This window comes from Syngnathus typhle, linkage group LG5, assembly GCF_033458585.1.
Source record: "Syngnathus typhle isolate RoL2023-S1 ecotype Sweden linkage group LG5, RoL_Styp_1.0, whole genome shotgun sequence".
NCBI lineage: Eukaryota > Metazoa > Chordata > Actinopteri > Syngnathiformes > Syngnathidae > Syngnathus > Syngnathus typhle.
The window spans coordinates 4,329,771-4,354,281 of record NC_083742.1 but is presented as its reverse complement, the minus strand read 5'-3'; the positions used below and the strand labels follow the sequence as shown (position 1 = coordinate 4,354,281).

The window sequence follows — 24,511 nt, the reverse complement described above, 5'->3', positions numbered from 1 at the left end:
ATGCTCTCGTATCAGACGCTTGCTCGATCACCTGCTCGTTTGCTGTCCCGTGCGCGCACGAAGCGCGGTGGTGCGTTTATGGGCAGTCGGAGAAATCAACGGCAACAAAAAAAATTACATCCAGCCTAGTTAAGACCATACCAAAGACTATAAAAATGGGACCCATTGCCTCCTTGCGTGTGTGACGATCATTGGGACTTAAAAAAAAAAAAAAAAAAAAAAAAAAAATTTTTTTTTTTTTTTGTACCCATGTATAATGCGCACCCCAGATTTTAGGACAATAAATTAGTTAAATTTTGCGCACTATACACGGAAAAAAACGGTATTACTTTTCTCTTGTTTCTTTTGTGACCATGGTGGGGATTTTCTTATTTTTTTTCTTTAATCAACAGGAGTACCAAGAGTTTTGTACACATTTGGTACAGTAAATCCAGGCAAATGCCACCAATAGGAATTTTGCAGTGCTGCAGAACACATACAGTGCCTTGCGAAAGTATTCGGTCCCCTTGAACCTTGCAACATTTCGCGACATTTCAGGCTTGAAACATAAAGATATAAAAGGTTAATTTTTTGTCAAGAATCAACAAGTGGGACACAATCGTGAAGTTGAACCAAATTTATTGGATAATTTAAACTTTTTTAACAAATAAACTGAAAAGTGGGGCATGCAATATTATTCGGCCTCCTTACGCTAATACTTTGTAGCGCCACCTTTTGCTGCAATTACAGCTGCAAGTCGCTTGGGGTATGTCTCTATGAGTTTTGCACATCGAGAGACTGGAATTCTTGCCCATTCTTACATGCAAAACAGCTCAAGCTCAGTGAGGTTGGATGGCGAGCGTTTGTGAACAGCAGTCTTCAGCTCTTTCCTCAGATTCTCGATTGGATTCAGGCCTGGACTTTGACTTGGCCATTCTAACACCTGGATACGTCTATTTGTGAACCATTCCATTGTAGATTTGGCTTTATGTTTTGGATCATTGTCGTGTTGGAAGATAAATCTCCGTGCCAGTCTCAGGTCTTTTGCAGACTCCAACAGGTTTTCTTCCAGAATGGTCCTGTATTTGGCTCTATCCATCTTCCCATCAATTTTAGCCATCTTCCCTGTCCCTGCTGAAGAAAAGCAGGCCCAAACCATGATGCTGCCACCACCATGTTTGACAGTGGCGATGGTGTGTTCAGGGTGATGAGCTGTGTTGCTTTTACACCAAACATATCGTTTTGCGTTGTGGCCAAAAAGTTCGATTTTGGTTCCATCTGACCAGAGCACCTTCTTCCACTTGTTTGGTGTGTCTCCCAGGTGGCTTGTGGCAAACTTTAAACGAGTCTTTTTATGAATATCTTTGAGAAATGGCTTTCTTCTTGCCACTCTTCCATAAAGGCCAGATTTGTGCAGTGCACGACTGATTGTTGTCCTATGGACAGACTCTCCCACCTCAGCTGGTTATCTGCAGTTCATCCAGAGTGATCATGGGCCTCTTGGCTGCATCTCTGATCAGTCTTCTCCTTGTTTGAGATGAAGGTTTGGAGGGACGGCCGGGTCTTGGTAGATTTGCAGTGGTCTGATACTGCTTCCATTTCAATATAATTGCTTGCACAGTGCTCCTTGAGATGTTAAAAGCTTGGGAAATCTTTTTGTATCCAAATCCGGCTTTAAACTTCTCCACAACAGTATCTCGGACCTGCCTGGTGTGTTCCTTTGTCTTCATGGTTCTCTCTGCGCTTTAAACAGAACCCTGAGACTATCAAAGAGTAGGTGCATTTATACCAGTGCTTCTCAATTATTTTTTGTTACGCCCCCCCCTAGCAAGAAGAAAACTATTCGCGCCCCCCACTCCCCACCGTGACTATCCATCTCTGCATAACATTTTATCCTTATTAACATTAAAGAAAAAAAGAAAGACATATGGTCAAACTTACAAAGAATAACTTTATCAAATCGTGTTTTAAGTCTGCAACAGAAAATATTTTAAGTGCATCAATGCCTGAAATTAAAAATAAATAAATCCTTGTTTAAACTGTAAACATGTTTGACCAACTAATTGCACCATTCCAAAATTAAATCAAATCAATAAATAATATTCTCCAACTGTACTCACAGTGAAGCCAAGCGCTAAATACACTTCGTCGTATTTCCTCGTCTTAGCTTTGGGCTGACTTTCTTTTGTTTCATTATCTTTGTTTCTCTCCGCTTTTCTTTTCATCCCTGTTAAGAACTTTTTCATGTTGGTGGTTGTTGTGTTGAATAACGGAGGCTATAGACGGGACGCAGTCGGAGCTTTCTGTTGACTCAAAACTGCTAACCAAGGCAAACCTGTTGTCTTGTAAGTCGTAAAATGTTGCACTGTCGCAAACGTGACAGAAGTAACAATGAGAGCGCCACTGCTGCTTACTGTAGTAGATGCGCAATTACCGTTTTTTTCCGTGTATAGTGCGCCCCCATGTATAGTACGCACCCCTAAAAATGGCATGCTGATGCTGGAAAAAAGCTTGTACCCATGTATAATACGCACCCAATTTTTATGAATTTTTTTAAAAAAAAAATTATTTATTTTTTTTTTTTTTTTTTTTAAGTCCCAATGATCGTCACACACGCAGGGAGGCAATGGGTCCCATTTTTATAGTCTTTGGTATGGTCTTAACTAGGCTGGATGTAATTTTTTTTGTTGGCGTTGATTTCTCCGACTGCCCGTAAACGCACCACCGCGCTCCATGCGCGCACGGGACAGCAAACGAGCAGGTGATCGAGCAAGCCTTGTCTGATACGAGAGCATTGCGGTCGCATGGAGCGTGTTTGAAGTGAACAGCAGAGAAGAAAGGAACAAGGCAAAGTGTTGTGAAATAAAATATTACCTGTAATACGGATTTAGGTAGAGAACTGAACTCTCGCTCTTTATATAGCTGACGTGTCTTGCGCATCCGTTCTGCGCATCTGTAATGGCGGCCTCCGTATGATATCCGGTTTGCGTGTGTGCGCGTGTGCGTGTGTGCGAGAGCGAGAGAGAGAGCGCGAGAGAGAACGCTCAACCGTAGCGCGCCGCCGACCGCCCAACTGCACCGCGCTGGTCGCATTAGTGTGACAGAGCCGTCGCTGAAATCTAGAAGATATTTTTAAAGTCCTGATGTACTTTCTAAAATTTAAGTGGACCTCAGTGCGCACTGCGCAGGGAGCTTAATTTGGTGCGGTCGCGCAACCGCAGCGCGCCGGGCGCTCACTGTCGCATTGCTTAAAGAGCGCCTTTGTGTTTTAGGATGAACAGCAGAGACCAAAGGAACAAGGCAAAGTGTTGTGAAATAAAATATTACCTGTAATACGCATTTTGTTATTTGCTGATTGAAACTGCTAATTAAACTGTGAATTGAAACTAATAGGAAGAAAACAACTCTCGCTCTTTATATAGCTGACGTGTCTTGCGCGTCCGTTCTGTGCATTTTATTTCACAACACTTTGCCTTGTTCCTTTCTTCTCTGCTGTTCACTTCAAACACGCTCTATGCGACCGCAATGCTCTCGTATCAGACGCTTGCTCGATCACCTGCTCGTTTGCTGTCCCGTGCGCGCACGGAGCGCGGTGGTGCGTTTACGGGCAGTCGGAGAAATCAACGCCAACAAAAAAAATTACATCCAGCCTAGTTAAGACCATACCAAAGACTATAAAAATGGGACCCATTGCCTCCCTACGTGTGTGACGATCATTGGGACTTAAAAAAAAAGAAAAAAAAAAAAAAAAAAAAAATTTAAAATGTTTTTGTACCCATGTATAATGCGCACCCCAGATTTTAGGACAATAAATTAGTTAAATTTTGCGCACTATACACGGAAAAAAACGGTACACTTTATTCTAGTACTACCCAAAAAAAAAGCCTGTTCCCCAGGGTCACACGCGCCCCACTATTTGAGAAGCACTGATTTATACGGAGACTTGATTACACACAGGTGCATTCTATTTATCATCATCAGTCATTTAGGACAACATTGGATCATTCAAAAATCCTCACTGAACTTTTGGAGTGACTTTGCTTCACTGAAAGTAAAGGGGTCGAATAATATGGCACGCCCCACTTTTCAGTTTTTTATTTGTTAAAAAAGTTTAAATTATCCAATAAATTTCGTTCCACTTCACGATTGTGTCCCACTTGTTGATTCTTGACAAAAAAATAAAATTTTATATCTTTATGTTTGAAGCCTGAAATGTGGCGAAATGTTGAAAGGTTCAAGGGTGCGGAATACTTTCGCAAGGCACTGTATGTCTCTGGAGCTCAATGTAAAAGCAACCGTGCTCATAAGTACTTCAAAAGAAATGGTCAGCAGACCATATTAGGCCCAGGTCTGAGCTACATCATTTTATTATGCGTGTATCATTAGGAACTGACTCAACCACCCATGACAAATACAGCTCAGTCTGTACTGTACTTTGTAGCACACTGTTGTAAACAACTTGTTTTTGCCAGTTGTGATCATAATCCAAAATTATAGCAGACCTGTATAATCCTAAAATAGTCATACCTTCAAGCACAAATGACTCTTCCACTCATGCAGGCAAACATACACTCTATACACCTTTTTTCCTCTTCACAAATAACATTCAAGATTCAAGAGTTTTTATTCGCCATGTTTGAGCGTGCCAAACAAGGAATTTGACTTCGGTAAATCACACCCTCTGTTCAACATTTAGGTGACTAACAACACTCAGGACATGTGAAAAATGGCAAATATTCTCAAACATCCCCTGATCTTAAACTCCCAAAAGGGCAAGGAAAAACTCAAAACTCCAGCTAGGGGAAATGAGAAACCTTGAGAAGAGACCACAGATGGGAAGGTCCCTTATCCAGGATGACCAGGCTGCAATGGATGCAGAGAGGATACAGTACAAACAGTGTAGACAAATTCAAAAAAGGTGTGGAGAGCAGGATGTTATTGCACAGTAATGACTCTGAGACTCTAAGAGTGGTGTGAGTTCATCAGAGCAACAGCCTGGGGGAAGAAGCTGTCTCTGTGTCTGCTGGTTTTGGCGTACCGAGCTCTGTAACGCCATCTGGAGGGGAGTAGTTCAAACAGACTGCAACCTGGGTGAGAAGGGTCTGTAGAGATGTTTCTTGCACGTTTCCTGGTCCTGGACAGGTACAAGTCTTGGATAGATGGGAGGTTGATTCCAATGATTTTTTCTGCAGTCCTGATTGTCCGTTGCAGTCTGTGCTTGTCTTGTTTGGAGGCCGATCCAAACCAGACAGTGATGGAGGTGCAGAGGATAGACTGGATGATGGCAGTGTAGAAGGTCTTCAGAAACTCTCACGGCAGGTTGAACTTCTTGAGCTGTCTCAGGAAGTACAGCCTTTGCTGGGCCTTCTTCCGGACAGAGTCTATGTGGCCGGTCCATTTCAGGTCCCGAGAGATTGTGGTTCCCAGGAACTATTACTGCGGATAGTGAGGGGTAAAAGTGGTGAAGGGTCTCTCCTGAAATCCACTGTCATCCCCACGGTTGAGCGGGTTCAGCTCCAGATGGTTTTGGCTGCACCAGTGGACCAGCCGCTCCACCTCCCGTCTGTACGCAGTCTCATCACCGTCCTGGATCAGTCCGATGATAGTGGTGTCGTCTGCATACTTCAGGAGCTTCGCAGGGGAGTCACCTGAGGAGAAATCATTGGTGTAGAGAGAGAAGAGCAGTGGGGAGAGGACGCACCCCTGGGGGGCTCCAGTATTTGTGGTCCGGGTGTCAGATGTGATGCCCCCCAGCCTCACACGCTGTCTCCTGTTGGTCAGGAAGCTGGTGATCCACTGACAGGTAGAGGCAGGCATCGCAAGCTGGATGAGCTTCAGTTGGAAGATGTCAGGAGCGATGGTGTTGAACGCCGAGCTGAAGTCCACAAACGGGATCCTGGCGTACGTTCCTGGGGTGTCCAGGTGGTGCAGGATGTAGTGCAGTCCCATGTTGACCGCATCATCCACTGACCTGTTTGCCCGGTAGGGAAACTGGAGGGGGTCAAGCAGGAGGCCCGTGACCTCCTTCAGGTGGTTCAGCACTAACCTCTCGAAAGATGTCATGACCACAGATGTCAGTGCGACGGGTCTATAGTCATTCAAACCTGTGATGGCGGGCTTCTTGACCACTGGAACGATGGTGGAGCTCTTGAAGCACGAGGGCACCTCACACAGCTCCAGAGAACAGTTGAAGCTCAGAGTCAGCTTTATTGTCAATTCCTTCATGCCAAGACACACAAAGAAATCGAAATTACGTTTCCCCCATCCCACGGTGACGACGTGCAAAGGTGGGTGCCAGCTGCTCAGCGCAGACTTTCAAGCAGGAAGGTGACACGCCGTCTGGGCCCGGTGCCTTCCTGGTCTTTTGTCTCCGGAACATCTGGCGCACTTCCTCCTCGCGGATCTGGAATGCGGGCGCGGCCTCTGCAAGAGAGAGAGTGGGTGACAACGATGATAGAGGTGTGGACAGACCAGTTGTGGGGAGAGGTGAGTATGTAGATTGTGCTCCAGGAAGTCCCGTTGTGTGGGAGGACCGATCAAACCTGCAGTAGAACTTGTTTAGCTGGTTAGCAAGCCTTGGGCTCTCCACAGGACGGGAGGTTCGTTTCTTGTAGCCCATGATGCTCTGCAGACCTTTCCACACTGTTGAGGGATCAGGATTGGCAGAGAGGTGTCTCTTCAGGTTCTCCCCGTAACACCTCCTGGCTTTGTACGTGCAGAAGGTCTTAGTCTGCACACACAGATCCTCACAAAAACGGATGTATGATGTGACAGTGTCAGTGAGTTCATGTAAGTCTGAAGTTGCAGCTTCGAAAACTCCCCAATCGGTGCAGTCAAAGCAGGCTTGGAGGTCCTGCCTTGACTCCACTGTCCACTTCCTCACAGGCCTCACCACAAGCTTAGAGGTTTTTAGTTTCTGCCTGTAGGCCGGGATCAGATGAACTAGACAGTGGTCCGAGAGTCCTAAAGCTGCACGAGACGCAGAGTAGTATGCATCCTTGATCACGGTGTAGCAGTGGTCCAGTCTGTGCCCCTCGGTGGGACACGTTACGTGCTGTCTGTATCTGGGGAGTTCGTGTGCGAGGTTCGCCCTGTTGAGATCACCCAGAACAATGATTAGTGAATTTGGTAGAGGTTTCTCCATGTCTGTTACCTGGTCAGCGAGCATCTGCGTGGCTTCACTCGCACGTGCGTGTGGTGGAATGAATGTAAACAGCCGCCATGACGACCGAGGAGAACTCCCGCGCTGAATAGAACGGCCGGCAGTTTATGAAAAGTGTTTCTAGGAGAGGGCTGCAAAACTCTTTAAACACCGTGACATCAGTACACCAACGTTCATTAATGTAGAAACAGACACTCTATACACCTTTTTTCCTCTTCACAAATAACTGTTAGCAGTGCCACTTATCTTTATTTATTTATTTATTTATTTATTGATCCCCAGGGGTGGGGAAATACAGGCCCCAGCAGTATCCATACCACAGAGTGGGTAGTGCATATCGTTTCACCAATGTATTAAATCAGGGCAGGTAGAGTTTCGCGTAATTCTGCGAACCCACAAGTGAATCGAACCGCAGCAAAAATGAATGGTCCGAACAGTTTTCATATTTATTACATTTGCCAAGGAAGAAGGCACACAGATGGGTTTAAAAAAATATATAAAATAAAATATATATATTTAGTGTAGCAGCCAACAATTTGCACAAAATGGGTGTGCTTAGTGTGCCTTAATTCTTGATTGTGGGCTATTTTGACTGAATCATGACATTGGGGATCAGTTTTAAATCATAAATATAATCACAATGTCTTCAAAGCAAAGCACCATTGTTCAATCAGCATGTGGCAAAATGATAATGGTCTCAAGTAAAACTATTTGTTGTATTTCTGACATTTTCCAGACTTACAAGGAACACCTGGAAGGCCAGAAGCACAAAAAGAAGGAAGCAGCACTCAAGGTTTCGCAAAACAGTAACAGTAGCAGCGGTAGTGGGTTATTGGCCCGAAGTTCTCAAAATCAACTCCGCTGTGAGCTTTGTGATGTTTCCTGCACTGGTGCAGATGCTTATGCTGCCCATATTCGGGGGGCCAAACATCAGAAGGTATGGGAATATTTGGGTCGTTGCCTTGTATCACCAAACGAATGTTTATCATTATATTTTAATGATGTTTGTAACACTTAAGATTATAACGTAGGTCAAAAATAGTTCATAATCATCCTTACGAAGACCTAAATTTGTTATTGCCTTCTTTTAGACCACACAGTATTGCATTAGTAAAATGAGGTTGTTGGATTTAGAATTAAGATGGCTGGTTAGTGTGACTGAAGCTGCCGGTCAATCTGATATTTAATGCTGGATGTTGATTTGGCACAATTACTAGTGTCTCAAGGGTGATTTTTATTTTTTACAGGTTTTGAAGCTTCATACCAAACTTGGAAAGCCAATTCCCTCCACTGAACCCAGCATGGTGACTCAAAGTTCATCTTCAACCACATCTGCCCCAAGCAAAACCATCACTTCAACATTAAACAGTTCCTCTACCAGCACCAGCTCTCTTGGTGTGGCTGCTTCTTCATCCGGTACTGCATACCTAAAACCTGTCAGCCTGGTCAGCGCAATTGGTGCCAAGAACCAACTTGTGAGCAATTTGTCTGCTTCCAACTCTACCACGCCTGGAAAGAAAGTCAACACCACCAAGATTAATTTTGTTGGTGAGTGAAACTGAAGTAACTGAGAAGGTTTTTTTGCTAGGTTAGTTGCCAACAAATTTCAGTCTGAATGAGTTACCGTATTGCAATAACAAGTCTTACGCTTTTTTTTAAACACATTTTCGTATTATGTATTGTACAAGCACTCCCCTAGACTAATTCCTTTATTTTGCTGGATTTGTTTGACATCACAAGATTACTTTGACACATTAGAGCAATGTAGTGGAATGTTCCAAAGCTGGGTGGGGTCATTTGTTTACTGGATGGACAGCGAATGAACAAAAATATTGTAGTGATCATCAGAATCCAAAAGAAGTCATATTCTGGAAATTATGTGCTGCAAAAAACAGACGCTTTACTGAAAAACGAGGTGGTGTGGTCTGTACAGCATTGGTTCCTCAAGCTTTGGAAATATATTTTACTCAAAATAGGCTATGTGTAGGTCTAGCTGCACGATATTGGGAAAACACACAATAATGGTGTTTAATATTGTGATATCAATGCTTATTTCAATATTTAACATGTAGTCAAAGTCTGCTTTATTCTCAATTTCTTCACATGTCAAGACATACAAAGAGATCGAAATACCTAAAGAAATTACGTTTTGTGATTTAATGACGCACGTCCGCCTCTCAGTGCAGAAGTCTGATTTGATTCCAGCCTCTGGCCTTCCTTTGTGGAGTTTGCATGCATTCCCTGTGCCTATGTGGGTTTTCTCTGGGTAATCTGGTTTCCTGCCACATTCCAAAAACGTTAATGGAGCACTTGTCCTTAGGTTAGATGGTTGTTCTGTGAGCACTGGGATTGGCTAGCACAGAATTCAGGGTTACTCCCGCCTACTGCCCAAAGTCAGCTGGGATACCTGGAGCCTACTCCAGCACACCTGCGCGACCTTTGTGAGGACAAAAGCTGTTAAAATCATGGAATTTATTTAAATACTTTTTTCATGCGTCAAAATGGTTTTTTTTTTTAAATTCTTATTATTTATTCCCTGCTAATTAATTATAATAGCTTCAGGCCACAACAATGCTACAATTAATTAATTAAATTAATTAATTTCATCAATTAATATTGATGAAATACTATACAAAAAGCGTTAATATCAAATTTAAGTATAAATGTAAGATTTCATTAAATATTTTGGACAAATTTTCAGAATAGTACTGTAAAATGTTTGACAAAAGGTTTGGTACATAGTTTTCAGAGCTCAATTGAGAAGCGTGGTGCAATAATCCCTCGTTTATCGCGGATAATTGGTTCCAAAAACCACCCGCGATAAGCGAAATCTAATGTAAATCTTTTGTCAATAAATCTATATGAAACCATTTAAGTGCATATTTTATTATTAGAACATTAAATAATTGTTTCAAACATGTAAATAATACATTAATAGTATAAATAACATACAGAAAATTGTGTATAAATATTGAAAATATAAATATTGTACGTGTGTTTGTGTAACAAAAAGTACTGGGCAGGCTAACGGGTTCGCGGAAAGATGCTAATTCGCGATTGTGCTAACACGCGAAAACGGACCTCTAAACCAGGGGTCCCCAAACTTTTTCCTGTGAGGGCCACATAACCTTTCCCTTCTCTGATGGCGGGCCGGTGTCAGTTTGTAACAGAAAAAGTGTGACGATCGTAGGGGAGCTTAAAAAATTTATTGTTTTCCAGAAAGCCACACATAACCAAATAACGGTTATTTAATAACCCTTTCCAGGTTCTATACAGAAAAAAAGTCAGGAAACAAATAATAACACTATTAATGAAATAAATAATAACTAAATAACCCTCTCTGAGTTCTTCACAGAAAAAACTGGAAATAAATAATAACTAAATAACTCTCTCTGGATTCTTCATAGAAAAAAAACCATGGAACATTAACTTTCTGTTGTGCCATGCACAATCTTAACAGATAAAAGTTCAGCTCAGTTGTCAGAGCAGAACCTCTCTGACACATATGAGCAGTCTCTTAAAGTTCTTGTGTTCCTCCCTTATAATCATTTTGTAGGTTCCAGTAGGCTTGTAGACACCGCTGTCTTTTTTGTTAAAGTTTGATAGTGCGTCATAGTCTGGAGTAAAATTTGTTGTGGCAATTCTTAGGCGAGATTCGAGGTGTTGGTCCGTTTACCTCGATCTTTGACGGGTAGATGTTGACGTTCATGTGGCTGAACGTCACGTCGCGTACGTCGAGCCAAATTGGCCACTCTTTTTTAACATTCGGCACTCACTTCTTTTCTTCGGGCCACTCATTTTAATGGAAGGATTCCAGGGGAAGGTTTGTGGGTGGCTTTAGCGCAAAACTGCATCTGAAAGCTCAGTGCGCAAATTACAAGAATGCTGTCGTCACAGCCCACGCTCTAAATTCGGGACTGATACAAATAGAGCGCGAGTGCGCCATGTCCGTACACGCACTTGTGAGTGTGCACCGAGCTTTCTGACACGGCTTCCGGTAGTAAATGCGCAGGCGAGCGCTTCCCCATCTACTGGGCAAACGCAGTCATTGCAGGCAAAATGAGCAAAAAAAAAAAAGTTTAATACAATTTGTTCAGGGTTGGCGGGCCGGATTAAACGGTCCCGTGGGCCGTATCCGGCCCGCGGGCCGTAGTTTGGTGACCCCTGCTCTAAACGAATGTAAACTAACATTTGGAGCAATACTACATTGTCCTAAAGGTTACACATACAGTGCCTTGCGAAAGTAATCGGCCCCCTTGAACCTGAACATTTCGGCACATTTCATAGTGCCCACTTTTCAGTTTTTTATTTGTTAAAGTTTAAATTATTCAATAAATTTTGTTCCACTTCACAATTGTGTCCCACTTGTTGTTGATTCTTGACAAAAAATTAAACTTTTATAACTTTGTTTGAAGCCTAAAATGTTGAAAGGTTCAAGGGGGCCAAATACTTTCGCAAGGCACTGTATGTGATCATTCATTTCTCTTGTTAGGAGACCCACTTATATCGTCAATGACTGCTGTACCACTGTAACACAAATGTGAAACAGGAAGTGGTATCGCCTGAAAACGGCCTTCAAAATTAAGCGCCCTACCTCAAATCAAAGTACAACTGAATAACATAATATGGAGAATTCTTAAACTGTAAATATGGTTTTAGATCAGCTTTTATTATTATAATTTTTTTTATAACAAGGTACAAGTGTACATACTGCAAATGTTTTTAAAACTCTTTCATTATTATAATTTTTTTTCTATAACAAGGTACAACACTATAAATATGTATGTAAATATTTTAGAACTCTTAACATTTTTTTTATAAAAAGGTACAAGTGTACGCACTGCAATTGTGTAGGCATTGCCTGCCTTCTGCTGGTGTGGGCAACTTTCATGCCATAATTCCCCACATTAGAAGTTTTATTTTGAATTTTAATTATTTTTTAATTTGGAAAACAAAACCGCGATGTAGTGAAACCGCAATAAACGAACCGCGATGTAGCGAGGGATTACTGTATTTTCAAATTATTTGGCTTAGTAAATATTTATCAATTTAATGTGTTGTATGTAATATTTCAATGTAACTCATAATACAATACATAATTGCAAAGCATCTAACTCATAATACAAATCATTATTGCAAAGCATCTAACTACCCAGCCACTCCTGAATTTTTTTTTTTTAATGCTCACTTTAATTCTTTAGAGCAGGGGTCCCCAAAGTTTTTCCTGTGAGGGCCACATAACCTTTCCCTTCTCTGATGGGGGGGCCGGTGTCAGTTTGTAACAGAAAAAGTGTGACGATCGTAGGGGAGCTTAAAAAATTTATTGTTTTCCAGAAAGCCACACATAACCAAATAATGGTTGTTTAATAACCCTTTCCAGGTTCTTTACAGAAAAAAAGTCAGGAAACAAATAATAACACTATTAATGAAATAAATAACTAAATAACCCTCTCTGAGTTCTTCACAGAAAAAACAGGAAATAAATAATAACTAAATAACTCTCTCTGGGTTCTTCATAGAAAAAAAAACATGGAACATTTACTTTCTGTTGTGCCATGCACAATTTTAACAGATACAAAAGTTCAGCTCAGTTGTCAGAGCAGAATCTCTCTGACATATGAGCAGTCGCTTAAAGTTCTTGTGTTCCTTCCTTATAATCCTTTTGTAGGTTCCAGTAGGCTTGTAGACACCGCTGTCTTTTTTGTTAAAGTTTGCTAGTGCGTCATAGTCTGGAGTAAAATTTGTTGTGGCAATTCTTAGGCGAGATCCGAGGTGTTGGTCCGTTTACCTCGATCTGTGACGGGTTGATGTTGACGTTCATGTGGCTGAACGTCACGTCGCGTACGTCGAGCCAAATTGGCCACTCTCTTTTAAACGCTCGGCACTGTGTCCACCTTGCTTTTCCTTGGGCGACTCATTTTAATGGAAGGATTCCAGGGGAAGGTTTGTGGGTGGCTTTAGCGCAAAACTGCATCTGAAAGCTCAGCGCGCGAATTACAAGAATGCTGTCACAGCCCACGCTCTAAATTCGGGACTGATACAAATAGAGCGCGGTGCGCCATGTCCGTACACGCACTTGTGAGTGTGCACCGAGCTTTCTGACACGGCTTCTGGTAGTAAATGCGCAGGCGAGCGCTTCCCCATCTACTGGGGAAACGCAGTCATTGCAGGCAAAATGACCCAGTTTAATACAATTTGTTCAGGGTTGGCGGGCCGGATTAAACAGTCCCGTGGGTCGTATCCGGCCCGCGGGCCGTAGTTTGGTGACCCCTGCTTTAGAGTAACTGACTGTATGGAATAAGATAAGCTAAGAATAGATATTGCAAGCATATATCACACTAACCCTACCGTGTTTTTCCATGCATAATGCGCCACAGTGCATAATACGCACCCAAAAAATGGCATGTCGATGCTGGAAAAAAGCCTGTACCCATGTATAATACGCACCCAAATTTTGACTCTTAAGTCCGTAAACGTAAAATTATTTCAGAAAAAATATCATCTTTGGGAACAAGCGGATGTTATTCTGCCGGTCAGTATCACTGCGCATGCGCTAGCAAACTCGACAGCGAAGAAATGTTTCGGATTTGTGCAGGGTACATTGTGACAGCAAACGAGCAGGTGATCGAGCGAGCATCTGATATGAGAGCATTGTGTTCGTATGGAGCGTGTTTGAAGTGAACAGCTGAGAAGAAAGGAACAAGGCAAAGTGTTGTGAAATAAAATATTACCTGTAATACGCATTTAGGTAGAGAACTGAAGTCTCGCTCTTTATATAGGTGACGTGTCTTGCGCATCCGTTCCGGGCATCTGTAATGGCGGCCTCCGTATGATATCCGGTTTGCGATGGAGATTAAAAAACAAACAATATTTGACAATAACACACCATCAAGGATTGCACCATCGCATCAAACAATGTCGTCAATTGTGAATTTTACTGATTAAGTGTGTTGGGCAGGATGGCTGAATGTGATGCGTGATTGACAACAAACAAGAAGACAGGTGTAATTTCAAGTTTTATTTCGAGGGAGATTTTCTTCAAAAATTGTTGTACCCATGCATAATGCGCACCCCAGATTTTAGGACAATAAATTAGTTAAATTCTGCACATTATGCATGGAAAAAACGGTAGCTTTTATCTTCGAATGCAAGATGACTACATTTTTTAGCAATATTATTAGAATATCGCTTTTTGTCTGAAAGATGTCTAAAAGGCATTTTATTACAAGTATCTAATGAAAAGTTGAGTGGTCTGTTTATTTAGGCGAATATACACTAGATTTGTAACTTCAAACGTTAGTGGTGTATGATTTTAAACCATAATGTTTACATGCTTTGAATGCAGGTGGTACTAAATTGCAAACCACAGTGAAGACTGAAGAGTGCAAAGGCGAGACCCCCAAGACTGCAATGTCCTCCTCAGCTGCTGTAGATGTCAATACAGAGGTTTCAGAATCTCTATCTGCATCGACCCTGGCTGCACTGCAGAGTGATGTCCAACCTGTTGGACATGACTATGTTGAAGAGGTCAGCTTTGATTGAATTGTCCATGGCCAATCAAGGTCAAGTATATAAAGAACAATGAGATTTAATGAAAATATAATTAAAACCCTCGGGTTTGACATGCACTACAATAAAAATGGTTGTCTTTTTCCCATCTCTCGGACATGACATAAAAGCCATACTAAACTTTTCTTGTAGGTCAATTAGGAAATCAGTTTCATTTCATTTGTAAGTTTACACTAAAGTTACTATGCCTTTTAAACAATTTGTGAAAACAAGATGCAAGAGTTAGAGACACACCTGTGGCTGTGTTTGAAGGCACACCTGAAGCACACGGTTTGTTTGTAAAGTTACTATGCCTGTTAAACAATTTGTGAAAAAAGATGTAACTTTCTACATTTGAGTTCGAGACACACCTGTGGTTGTGTTTGAAGGCACACGGTTTGTTTGTGCAACATAATGGGAAAGTACAAAGAAAGCAGCCAAGATATCAGGAAGAGAATTGTGGATAGTCTCTTCCCCTTGGGTGAGATTTCCAGATCCATGTTCATCTGTTGAAATAATTATACACAAGTATGGGAAATCCCATCCATCATACCACTCAGGAAGGAGATAGTTTCTGTATTCCAGAGAGAAAAGTGCGTTTGTATTGTTTGTATGAACCCAAGAACGGGCAAAATACCTCAAAGAAAATACCTTAAAGCAGCTTGTTGAAGCCGGTAAGCTTGAGAACCCCATCCCAGCTGTAAAATACAGAGGTGGCAGGATCATGTTGTGAGGTTTTTTGCTCAAGGAGTGAGTGGTCCACTTCGCAAAATGTAGATGGTATGAGGAAAAAACAATACAGGTCTGTCTCAGAAAATTTGAATATTGTGATAAAGTTCTTTATTTTCTGTAATGCAATTAAAAAAACAGACATGTCATACATTCTGGATTCATTACAAATCAACTGAAATATTGCAAGCCTTTTATTATTTTAATATTGCTGATTATGGCATATAGCTTAAGAAAACTCAAATGTCCTATCTCAAAATATTAGAACATTTCCTCAGACCAAGTTAAAAATAAAGATTTATAACAGAAAAACAAAATCAAACATTTGAAAATGTCTATTAATGCACTCAGCACTTTGTTGGGAATCCTTTTGCACGGATTACTGCAACCAATGCGGTGTGGCATGGAGGCAATAAACCTGTGGCATTGCTGAGGTGTTATGGATGCCCAGGATGCGTCTATTTTAGGACAATAAATTTGTTAAATTTCGCGCATTATACACGGAAAAAAACGGTAATTAATGTCCTCCTCTCACCCACAACCTCAATGGAGTCCAGGGGACAGCCCAGGACAGAGCTCGCTCTCCTGACCATCTTATTCAGGCTCTCCCTGTCTGTACTGCCCCCACCCCAGCGAACCACAGCGTAGAGGATGGCTGAGGCCACCACAGACTCATAGAAGGTCCTGAAGAGAGCCCTGCACACACCAAAGGACCTCAGTCCTCTCAGCAGGTGGCCTTCTTGTACAGGCCTTCGCCTTCACACTAATAAAATGAATGGTGTAGAACACAGGTGTCAAACTCAAGGCCCGGGGGCCAGATATCATTTTATGTGGCCCACGAAGACAAATTGTGCATCAAGTTCGTGTCATTACTAGAATTGCAAATTGTCTTCACTTTTAATAGTGTTTTTTTTTTAATATTCGACCAGTTTTTACCAGTTTGAAAACGAGTTATTTGTCAGTTTGTTTTGTAGCTTTTACTGTATATAATACTAGGTGCTCATACATTTATTTATTATTCATAATGGCCCTCCGAAAGAAGCTATGACTACAATGCGGCCCGCGAGAAAATTCGCCTTCACACTCATAAAGTGAATGGTGTCGAATAACAAGTAAGTGTCGAATAAGTGTGAAGGCCTCCGCCTTCTGAAGTCACAAGACATCAACCAGGGAGTTAAAGCTTGGTCGCAAACATTGATTCGAAGCATACTGCCATACTGGTTACAAACTGGCTTAAGGATACAGTCAGTGTTTAGGTGTGGCTATCAATCCTATTGGAATTTTTTGGGCAGTGAAAAAGAAGTAATGAACCACAATTTGTGCCATCTATTGTGGGAGGCTTGTGAAAGGTTATCCAAAACGTTTGATCCAAGCCAAACTGTTTAAAGGCACTTGTATCAAATAGTAATGATATTATTTTTAAAATTAGAATTATGAAGAAAGCAAGGAAATATTTAAGCCTTCACTAATTATCCCTGCATTTAGCAAGTAAAACTAATTATGGTAATCCAATTTGCCCTACAACAGAAGTGTTGTCAGACAGTGATAGAGGAAAAAGTACCTGTGTTAATTAGCGTATGTAAACTTCTGGTTTCAACTGTATCAACTTGAATATGTACAACTGATTTCTAGGTCCGAAATGATGACGGCAAAGTGATCCGCTTCCATTGCAAGCTCTGTGAATGTAGTTTCAACGATCCAAATGCAAAAGAAATGCATTTAAAGGGACGGAGGCATCGCCTGCAATACAAGGTCTGTTTCTTTCCCTTTTATTCTCCATCCTTAAACCCTCAAAGTTTACGTCCAATGTATAAATTAAATGCAAAATAATAACCTCGTCCCCTATTGTACTTGGGCGCGTTTCTTACACCATAGGTCTCCGACCACCGGGCTGCGGACCGGTACCGGTCCGTGGGTCACTTCGTACCGGGCCGCCAAGCCGCACAGGAGAAAAAAAATATAGATTTTTTATCGACGATCAATTAATTCAGGTCAAGAGGCACGTTCCGGTCACGTGATGAGTTTCCCCAGTCGATCCCGCAAAGCTAAAATGAGTAAGAATTTACCGTATTTTTCGGACTAAAAGTCGCTCCGGAATATACGTCGCATTAGCCATGAAATGCACAATAAATTGAAAAAAAATATATATATAAGTCGCTCCGGAGTATAAGTAGCATTTTGGGGGAAATGTATTCGACAAAATCCAACACCAAGAACAGACATGAACGAGCAACAACAGGCTAAACGATAGGTAAGCTAACGTGACATAAACACAAACGAAGAGCCGAGAACGGGCCTGACGTAACATTCAGAGTTATTCAAATAACTATTACATAAACAACACGTTTATAAAACCATTTGTCACTCCAATCCATTAAATCCATCGATCGTCTTATGTAAACGATGCCGCGTATGCGCCACGCCGCTGACGTTGGACTCGTCGTGAGTTGCAGTTCTAAATACTCCACAGACCCATATAATGATATATAAACTATATATCAAATAACTATCATATAAACAACAATATTATCAAACCCTCTGTGTCACTCCAAATCATTAAATCCATCGATCAAATTCCTCATCCTTTGTCAACAGCGCTGCACGTGCGCCGCTGACATCAGCCTCGTTGTTATTCCACAGATCTAGTATATAACTAGTATATTCTAGCGTTAACAAAGTACCAGGAAAGACGTGGGTTTGGTAAACGTCTCTTTATTTAACAAAACAATAGTTCAACGAGCCAACAACTAATGAACTTTAACGATAAAAACATACACAAGTTGCTACACGAAATATAATATATCAAATAACTAACATAAATAGTTCGCAGCCACACGGCCCCAAGCACCGGCGTGGACTTCCAGGGGTGTGGCGGCGTGGACTTCCATCCCCGGAGGTGGCACTTCCAGCCACGGAGGTGGAAGAGAGCTCCATAGAATAGGACTGGGCGTGCGTAAAAGCCATGTCCAAGCCCCATCCACCGTCCCCGGACAGCCACCTGGCCGAGCACCGGCCCCCGACTTCCATCCACGGAGGTGAAAGAGAGCTCCATAGAGTAGGACCGGGCGTGCGTAAAAGCCATAATAGTTTTTCAAACCTTCTGTGTCACTCCAAATCATTAAATCCTTCAAACTCTTCGTCCTCCGTGTCACTTACAAACAAAGCCGCTAATGATGCCGGTAGTACGTGGGGCCTTTCGTCATCTTCGTCATCCCGTGATCGAATCCTTTGTCCTTTATGTAAACAACCGCCGTGCCGCTGACGTCACTTGCAGTTCAAATTACAATAATCCCATGCTACATCGCGGTACGTTTATCGCGGTTTCACTTTTTCCTCAGTATAAGTCGCCCCCCCCACCCAAACTATGAAAGAAAGTCAAGACGCTCGTCTCGGCCACGTGACATTTCACCTCAGTCGAGCCCGCGAAGCAAGCAAAAATGAGCACGAAACAGAGATGTTTGGAAAGCTTCTTCGAAAAGGGAAAAAAGCCCAATGAGGAGACGGAAGAAGAGGCTACGATTTCTAAGAAAAAGAAAGCTGCATTTAAAAGAACATTTTTGGAGTCCTACTTAAAATATGGATTTATCGCCACAGGTGACTGACGCGCCAAGCCCACTCTGCATAATATGTGGCGACATGCTAGCTAACGAGGCAATGAAGCCTTCAAAACTGCTTCGGCACATGGCGACCAAGCATCCTGCATTAAAAGACAAACCTTAACCTCTTCGGGTGTCATTGCCAATTACGCCTAGATGGGACCGGCTCGTTTCTGAGAAACAAGCTCAGCGCTCCCTCTAATTCAACGTAATGGTGAGTTTTATTAATAAAATTTAATAAATAATAAATAAACAATTACTAATAAATAGATAAATGAATAATACATTTTAAAAAATCGTTTATACTTGGTTTTTATGCCACTCGTATCATTTTATTTCATCGTACTTATATATTTCTTATAAATCTATTCTTTATTTATATAGATGTATCATTTATTTCTATAAAGGCCGGTCCGCGAAAATATATTTCTGACACGTAACCGATCCGTGGCGCAAAAAACATCCTCTCTGTACTGACTGAATACTTCTACATACACTACATAAACCTTTCCTATTCCGTTAATAACCATTCCCACACTGTTCTGTGCATGTATTGTACCTTTACAGTATATAAAAGGAAACTCCCAACTGCTTCTGCACTCGTTGGTGCTTCTGCCCTCGTGCATTTGAACTCCGTCACGTCCGTAGTGACTCACATTGATCAGAAGCTCATTGCCGCTGCCCTAACTCCTGGACAGCAGTGCTTTTTTTCCTCTACATACACGGCAGCCGCGCAGCTCTCGGTTGTCCTCAGTGAAGCACATTGCTCAGGGGCGCGCCCAGCGCTATGAGCACTCATTGCCGCTGTCCCGATTCTTTCTGCATGGTGGTGCATTTTCCGTTTGTGCGCAGCTGTGATTAACAGTGGATTGGAACATGAATGACCATAGATCTTCATCCGTAATGATTTCAATCAGATTGACAAATAGGTCTCTGTGTCAACCCGGCTAATGATTCTAAAAATCTTCAATCTTGTTCAACCACCCTCTTTTATAAATTTCATTCATGATCATTAACAATGATCATTTGTGTTTTTTTGTTTTCTGTGCCCAAACAATCAGAAAAAGGTCAACCCAGATTTGCAGGTGGAGGTGAAGCCTAGCATCAGAGCAAGGAAGATTCAAGAAGAAAAGATGAGAAAGCAGATGCAAAAAGAGGAATACTGGAGAAGACGAGAGGAAGAGGAACGTTGGCGAATGGAAATGCGGTGTGGTTATTGTGATTTCTACTTTTGAATGGCAAGAATATGGGGTATACAATAAGTAGTTTGATGTATCTACTTCACCTCAGTGTTATTGGCACATTATTTTCCCATTAGAAAAATGTCACAGCACAGCAGTAAATGTCAACATTTTCACACAATTCTCTTTTTTTTGGCTCTACACACCATAATGATTTTGAAATTAAAAGCTTATTTTGCTTAAATGCTTAAATTAAAAGATGTGTAACTGCAGCCTTTCAGCTTCAATTTGAGGGTGTTATCCAAGTCAGGAACACTGTAGGAATCGCAACAGTTGGTATTAGGGGTGTAAATCGCGGGTTTTGTGACGATACGATATATCGATACAAAGAACCACGATACGATATTTGCCGATATCTTAAAGCCTGCTGTGATTCATTCACAATGCATCGCGATATAGTGCTCTTCGATCTTGTATTTTTTTTTTTTTTTTTAAATGAAAAATATAGAACAATATCCTGATTTATAACAATTCATACGCAAAATCAACAAGGTACTGCAAACTCTTTATTTAGGAAATTACAAGAGTATTGTAGTATACAAAGTGCTTATTTTAACACTGAACTTTGATGTCGTGTTTTTTCTTTAAATGTGCGGCGAGATTTGTGCTCCCTAAATATTTGATCACCGCATGGCAGGATTTACAAACTGCACGTGTCTTGCCCGTTGAGCCATCTTTCCTTTGGAATCTATAGTGCTTCCAAACGAATGACTTGAGGCCTAAAGAGGAGCAAATTTCCTCGTCTTTTTGGACACTAGCCATAGCACCAGCCCAGGAGCCGCGTACTAGTTGTCGACTCCCCTTTCACGTGCCTGCTCTGCCCACAACACAACACGCCGCTCACTGATCCCGGAAAGAGGAAGCAAGCAACAATGAACTGGATTTCAAAATAAAGTCGCGTCTAATGTCCGAGGTCAAACACGGCGATATAAATCGATGTTTACGTTTAGCATCGATGCCAATAAATCGTAGAGCATTATATCGATTAATCGATGTGTATCGATGAATTGTTACACCCCTAGTTGGTATATATGCCTCTCATAATAATGATTATTAATTTTTGCACGTTATGTTTCATTTTTGCAGTATAAAATCTAACCAAATATGTAACATTTTCGGGGTTTTATATCTTCAAACCATTCCTAGTTTACAAATGTATGTGAGCAGGCAAAAACCGATATCTTCTAACATTTTTATATTAAAGAATTATGGCAAGACCTCACAGACATGAATCAGATGGTGCTTCATTCAGCCAACCGCACACACAAACTCGAGACTAGTTTTGTGTCATGGCTTTTGAAAAGGCTGTAAAAAGACTAAGGGTGTATTCAGACCTGACTGTTTGGTCCACTTTAAACAGACCAGGTTTTGATTGTAACGCTGGTCTGAACCTCTTATGCAGGTGTGAATACACACAAACTAATCCTGGTGCGAATTAAAGAAACAAACCGAGAACCGTTTTTTAAGTGGTCTCTGTTCGCTTTCAAACGAACTCTAGTGCGGTTCGCTTCAGGTGTGAATACAAACAGTATAGATTGAACCAAAAACACAAATATGCAGAGCAGGAATGTAGCACGTAGGACTCTCACGTTTTCCTCCATTACCGGGTCTTTGCTCTGTGTGCCGCCCTGGTCATTGCTGTCCAATGGAAGCACAGATCGTCACAAGCGTGGGTGTGTTTACAAAATTTACTTCACTTGCAAAATGTACAGTCTGAATAGGAACCGCACCAAACAAAAAAAAAATTAAGTCTGCTTTTGGTCCCGACAAAACACTTTTCTGGTCTGAATACACCCTAAGAAATAAATAATTTGAGATGTCACTTAATTTCAGGCGATATGAAGAAGACATGTATTGGAGACGTATGGAAGAAGAACAGCACCACTGGGATGAGCGCCGTCGTGGACCAGATGGAGGGTATCCACAGGGTCCACCTGGCCCTCCGGGTCTTCTCGGAGTTCGACCTGGTATCCCAGGTTTACAGCCACAGGGTCCTCTGGTAAGGTCAAGTGAATTTCCTCTGTGGATGTACAAACCATTCATCTACCCACCCATCATTCGATACAGTTATGTCATAATTCAAAGCCTGAATTGTCTCCGGGTTAGCATTGTAAATGTTCTCAATTGCCTCACTTGGATAAATAAAGAATACAGATTTTTTTAAATACCGTTTTTTTCCGTGTATAATGCGCCCCCATGTATAATACGCACCCTAGAAATGGCATGTTGATGCTGGAAAAAAGCCTGTACCCATGTATAATACGCACCCAAATTTTGACTCTTACTTAAGTCCGTAAACGTAAAATTATTTCAGAAAAAAGATCATCTTTGGGAACAACCGGATGTTATTCTGCTGGTCAGTATCACTGCGCATGCGCTAGCAAACTCAATAGCGAAGAAATGTTTTGGATTTGTGTAGGGTACATTGTGACAGCAAACGAGCAGGCGATCGATCGAGCAAGCGTCTGATACGAGAGCATTGTGTTCGTATGGAGCGTGTTTGAAGTGAACAGCAGAGAAGAAAGCGCATCTGTAATGGCGGCCTCCGTATCATATCCAGATTAAAGAAAATAAATAAAAAAAATTTTTTGTACCCATGTATGATGCGGACCCCAGATTTTAGGACAATAAATTAGTTAAATTTTGTGCATTATACATGGAAAAAAACGGTAAATGCAATGAAGTAATCTCCTAAAGCAGGGGTGTCCAAACTACGGCCCCCGGGCTAACTGCGGCCCAGTTTTTATTGGCCCGCAGCAAAGAAGAAATACTGGGCAGGCTAACGAGTTAGCGGAAAGATGATAATTTGCGATCGTGCTAACACGGCAAACGGACCTCTAAAGGAAATTAAACGAACATTTGGAGCAATACTACATTGTCCTAAAGGTTAGACACGTGATCATTCATTTCTCTTGTTAGGAGACACACTTACATCGCCAATGACTCCTGTACCACTGTAACCGACATATGTACTCTAAATCGGGCCGCAGTTAGCCCGGGGGCCGTAGTTTGGACACCCCTGCTTTAGGAGATTACTTCATTGCACTTACCGTTTTTTTCCATGTATAATGCACAAAATTTAACTAATTTATTGTCCTAAAATCTGGGGTCCGCATCATACATGGGTACAAAAAATTTTTTTTATTTTTTTTTTAATCTGGATATGATACGGAGGCCGCCATTACAGATGCGCTTTCTTCTCTGCTGTTCACTTCAAACACGCTCCATACGAACACAATGCTCTCGTATCAGACACTTGCTCGATCGATCGCCTGCTCGTTTGCTGTCACAATGTACCCTACACAAATCCAAAACATTTCTTCGCTATTGAGTTTGCTAGCGCATGCGCAGTGATACTGACCAGCAGAATAACATCTGGTTGTTCCCAAAGATGATCTTTTTTCTGAAATAATTTTAAGTTTACGGACTTAAGTAAGAGTCAAAATTTGGGTGCGTATTATACATGGGTACAGGCTTTTTTTCAGCATCAATATGCCATTTTTAGGGTGCGCATTATACATGGAAAAAAACGGTCATACCTTTGTGCCCTGCAGCACCTTCGGCGACCTGACTCTTCAGATGACCGCTATGTCATGACCAAGCATGCGTCCATCTACCCCTCAGAGGAGGAGCTGCAGTCTATTCAGAAAATTGTGTCAATCACAGAGCGGGCCCTCAAGCTGGTTTCAGACATAATAACAGATGAGGAGAAGATCAAGGAAGATGATGACGACGAAAAGAAAGAAACACCAAAAGATAGGTGTGACATCGACAGGTATGGTAGCCGTGATGATTTTTGATTGTATCAAAATTTAAAGTAACGGGGTTTCTTGCGGCTGCATTGTAACATTTAATGACCTCGATGAAAGTACTTTAGTTTTTCTGCCTTTCAAAGTTACGGGAAGTCAAGACTGATTGATAATACAAGATGCCAACGAATTCATGAAGGGTTCCTAAATTCGCAAAGGGATCCTAAAAGGCCTAATCCAAAGGTTTAATCTATGATTCTAAAAAGAATGCCTCAATGTTGATTAAATATGAATATGTATCACATCAATCTTTCGAATGTCTTAAATGTTATATTCAACTGTAAATGGGCACATCTTTATTTGAGGTTGTTTAATTGAATCTACAAAATATTCTAAAAATAAAAAATAAAATTAATATAAAATATCTACCTCCCTACCAAGCCCAATATGTTTGCAAGTGATTTAATTCACGAAATTGTGAAAGTGTATCAGCCCTTATCTTAGCAA

General features: G+C 41.5%; 1 protein-coding gene across 4 annotated transcripts in view; it reads left to right on the top strand.

Moving 5' to 3' along the window:
- Positions 1 to 24,511, top strand: part of zfr (zinc finger RNA binding protein) — a 90,366-nt gene that overhangs the window by 42,569 nt on the left and 23,286 nt on the right. For all 4 annotated transcript variants that reach the window (XR_009714344.1, XM_061277598.1, XM_061277600.1 and 1 more), the window contains exons 7-13: positions 7,878 to 8,078; positions 8,389 to 8,689; positions 14,487 to 14,668; positions 17,051 to 17,170; positions 20,076 to 20,221; positions 22,089 to 22,254; positions 23,810 to 24,030. Coding sequence is in view for 3 of the 4 variants with exons in the window: in XM_061277598.1 (XP_061133582.1) it covers positions 7,878 to 8,078; positions 8,389 to 8,689; positions 14,487 to 14,668; positions 17,051 to 17,170; positions 20,076 to 20,221; positions 22,089 to 22,254; positions 23,810 to 24,030 (1,337 nt within the window). In the remaining variant the exon portion in view is untranslated. The remainder of the gene's footprint in view (positions 1 to 7,877; positions 8,079 to 8,388; positions 8,690 to 14,486; positions 14,669 to 17,050; positions 17,171 to 20,075; positions 20,222 to 22,088; positions 22,255 to 23,809; positions 24,031 to 24,511) is intronic.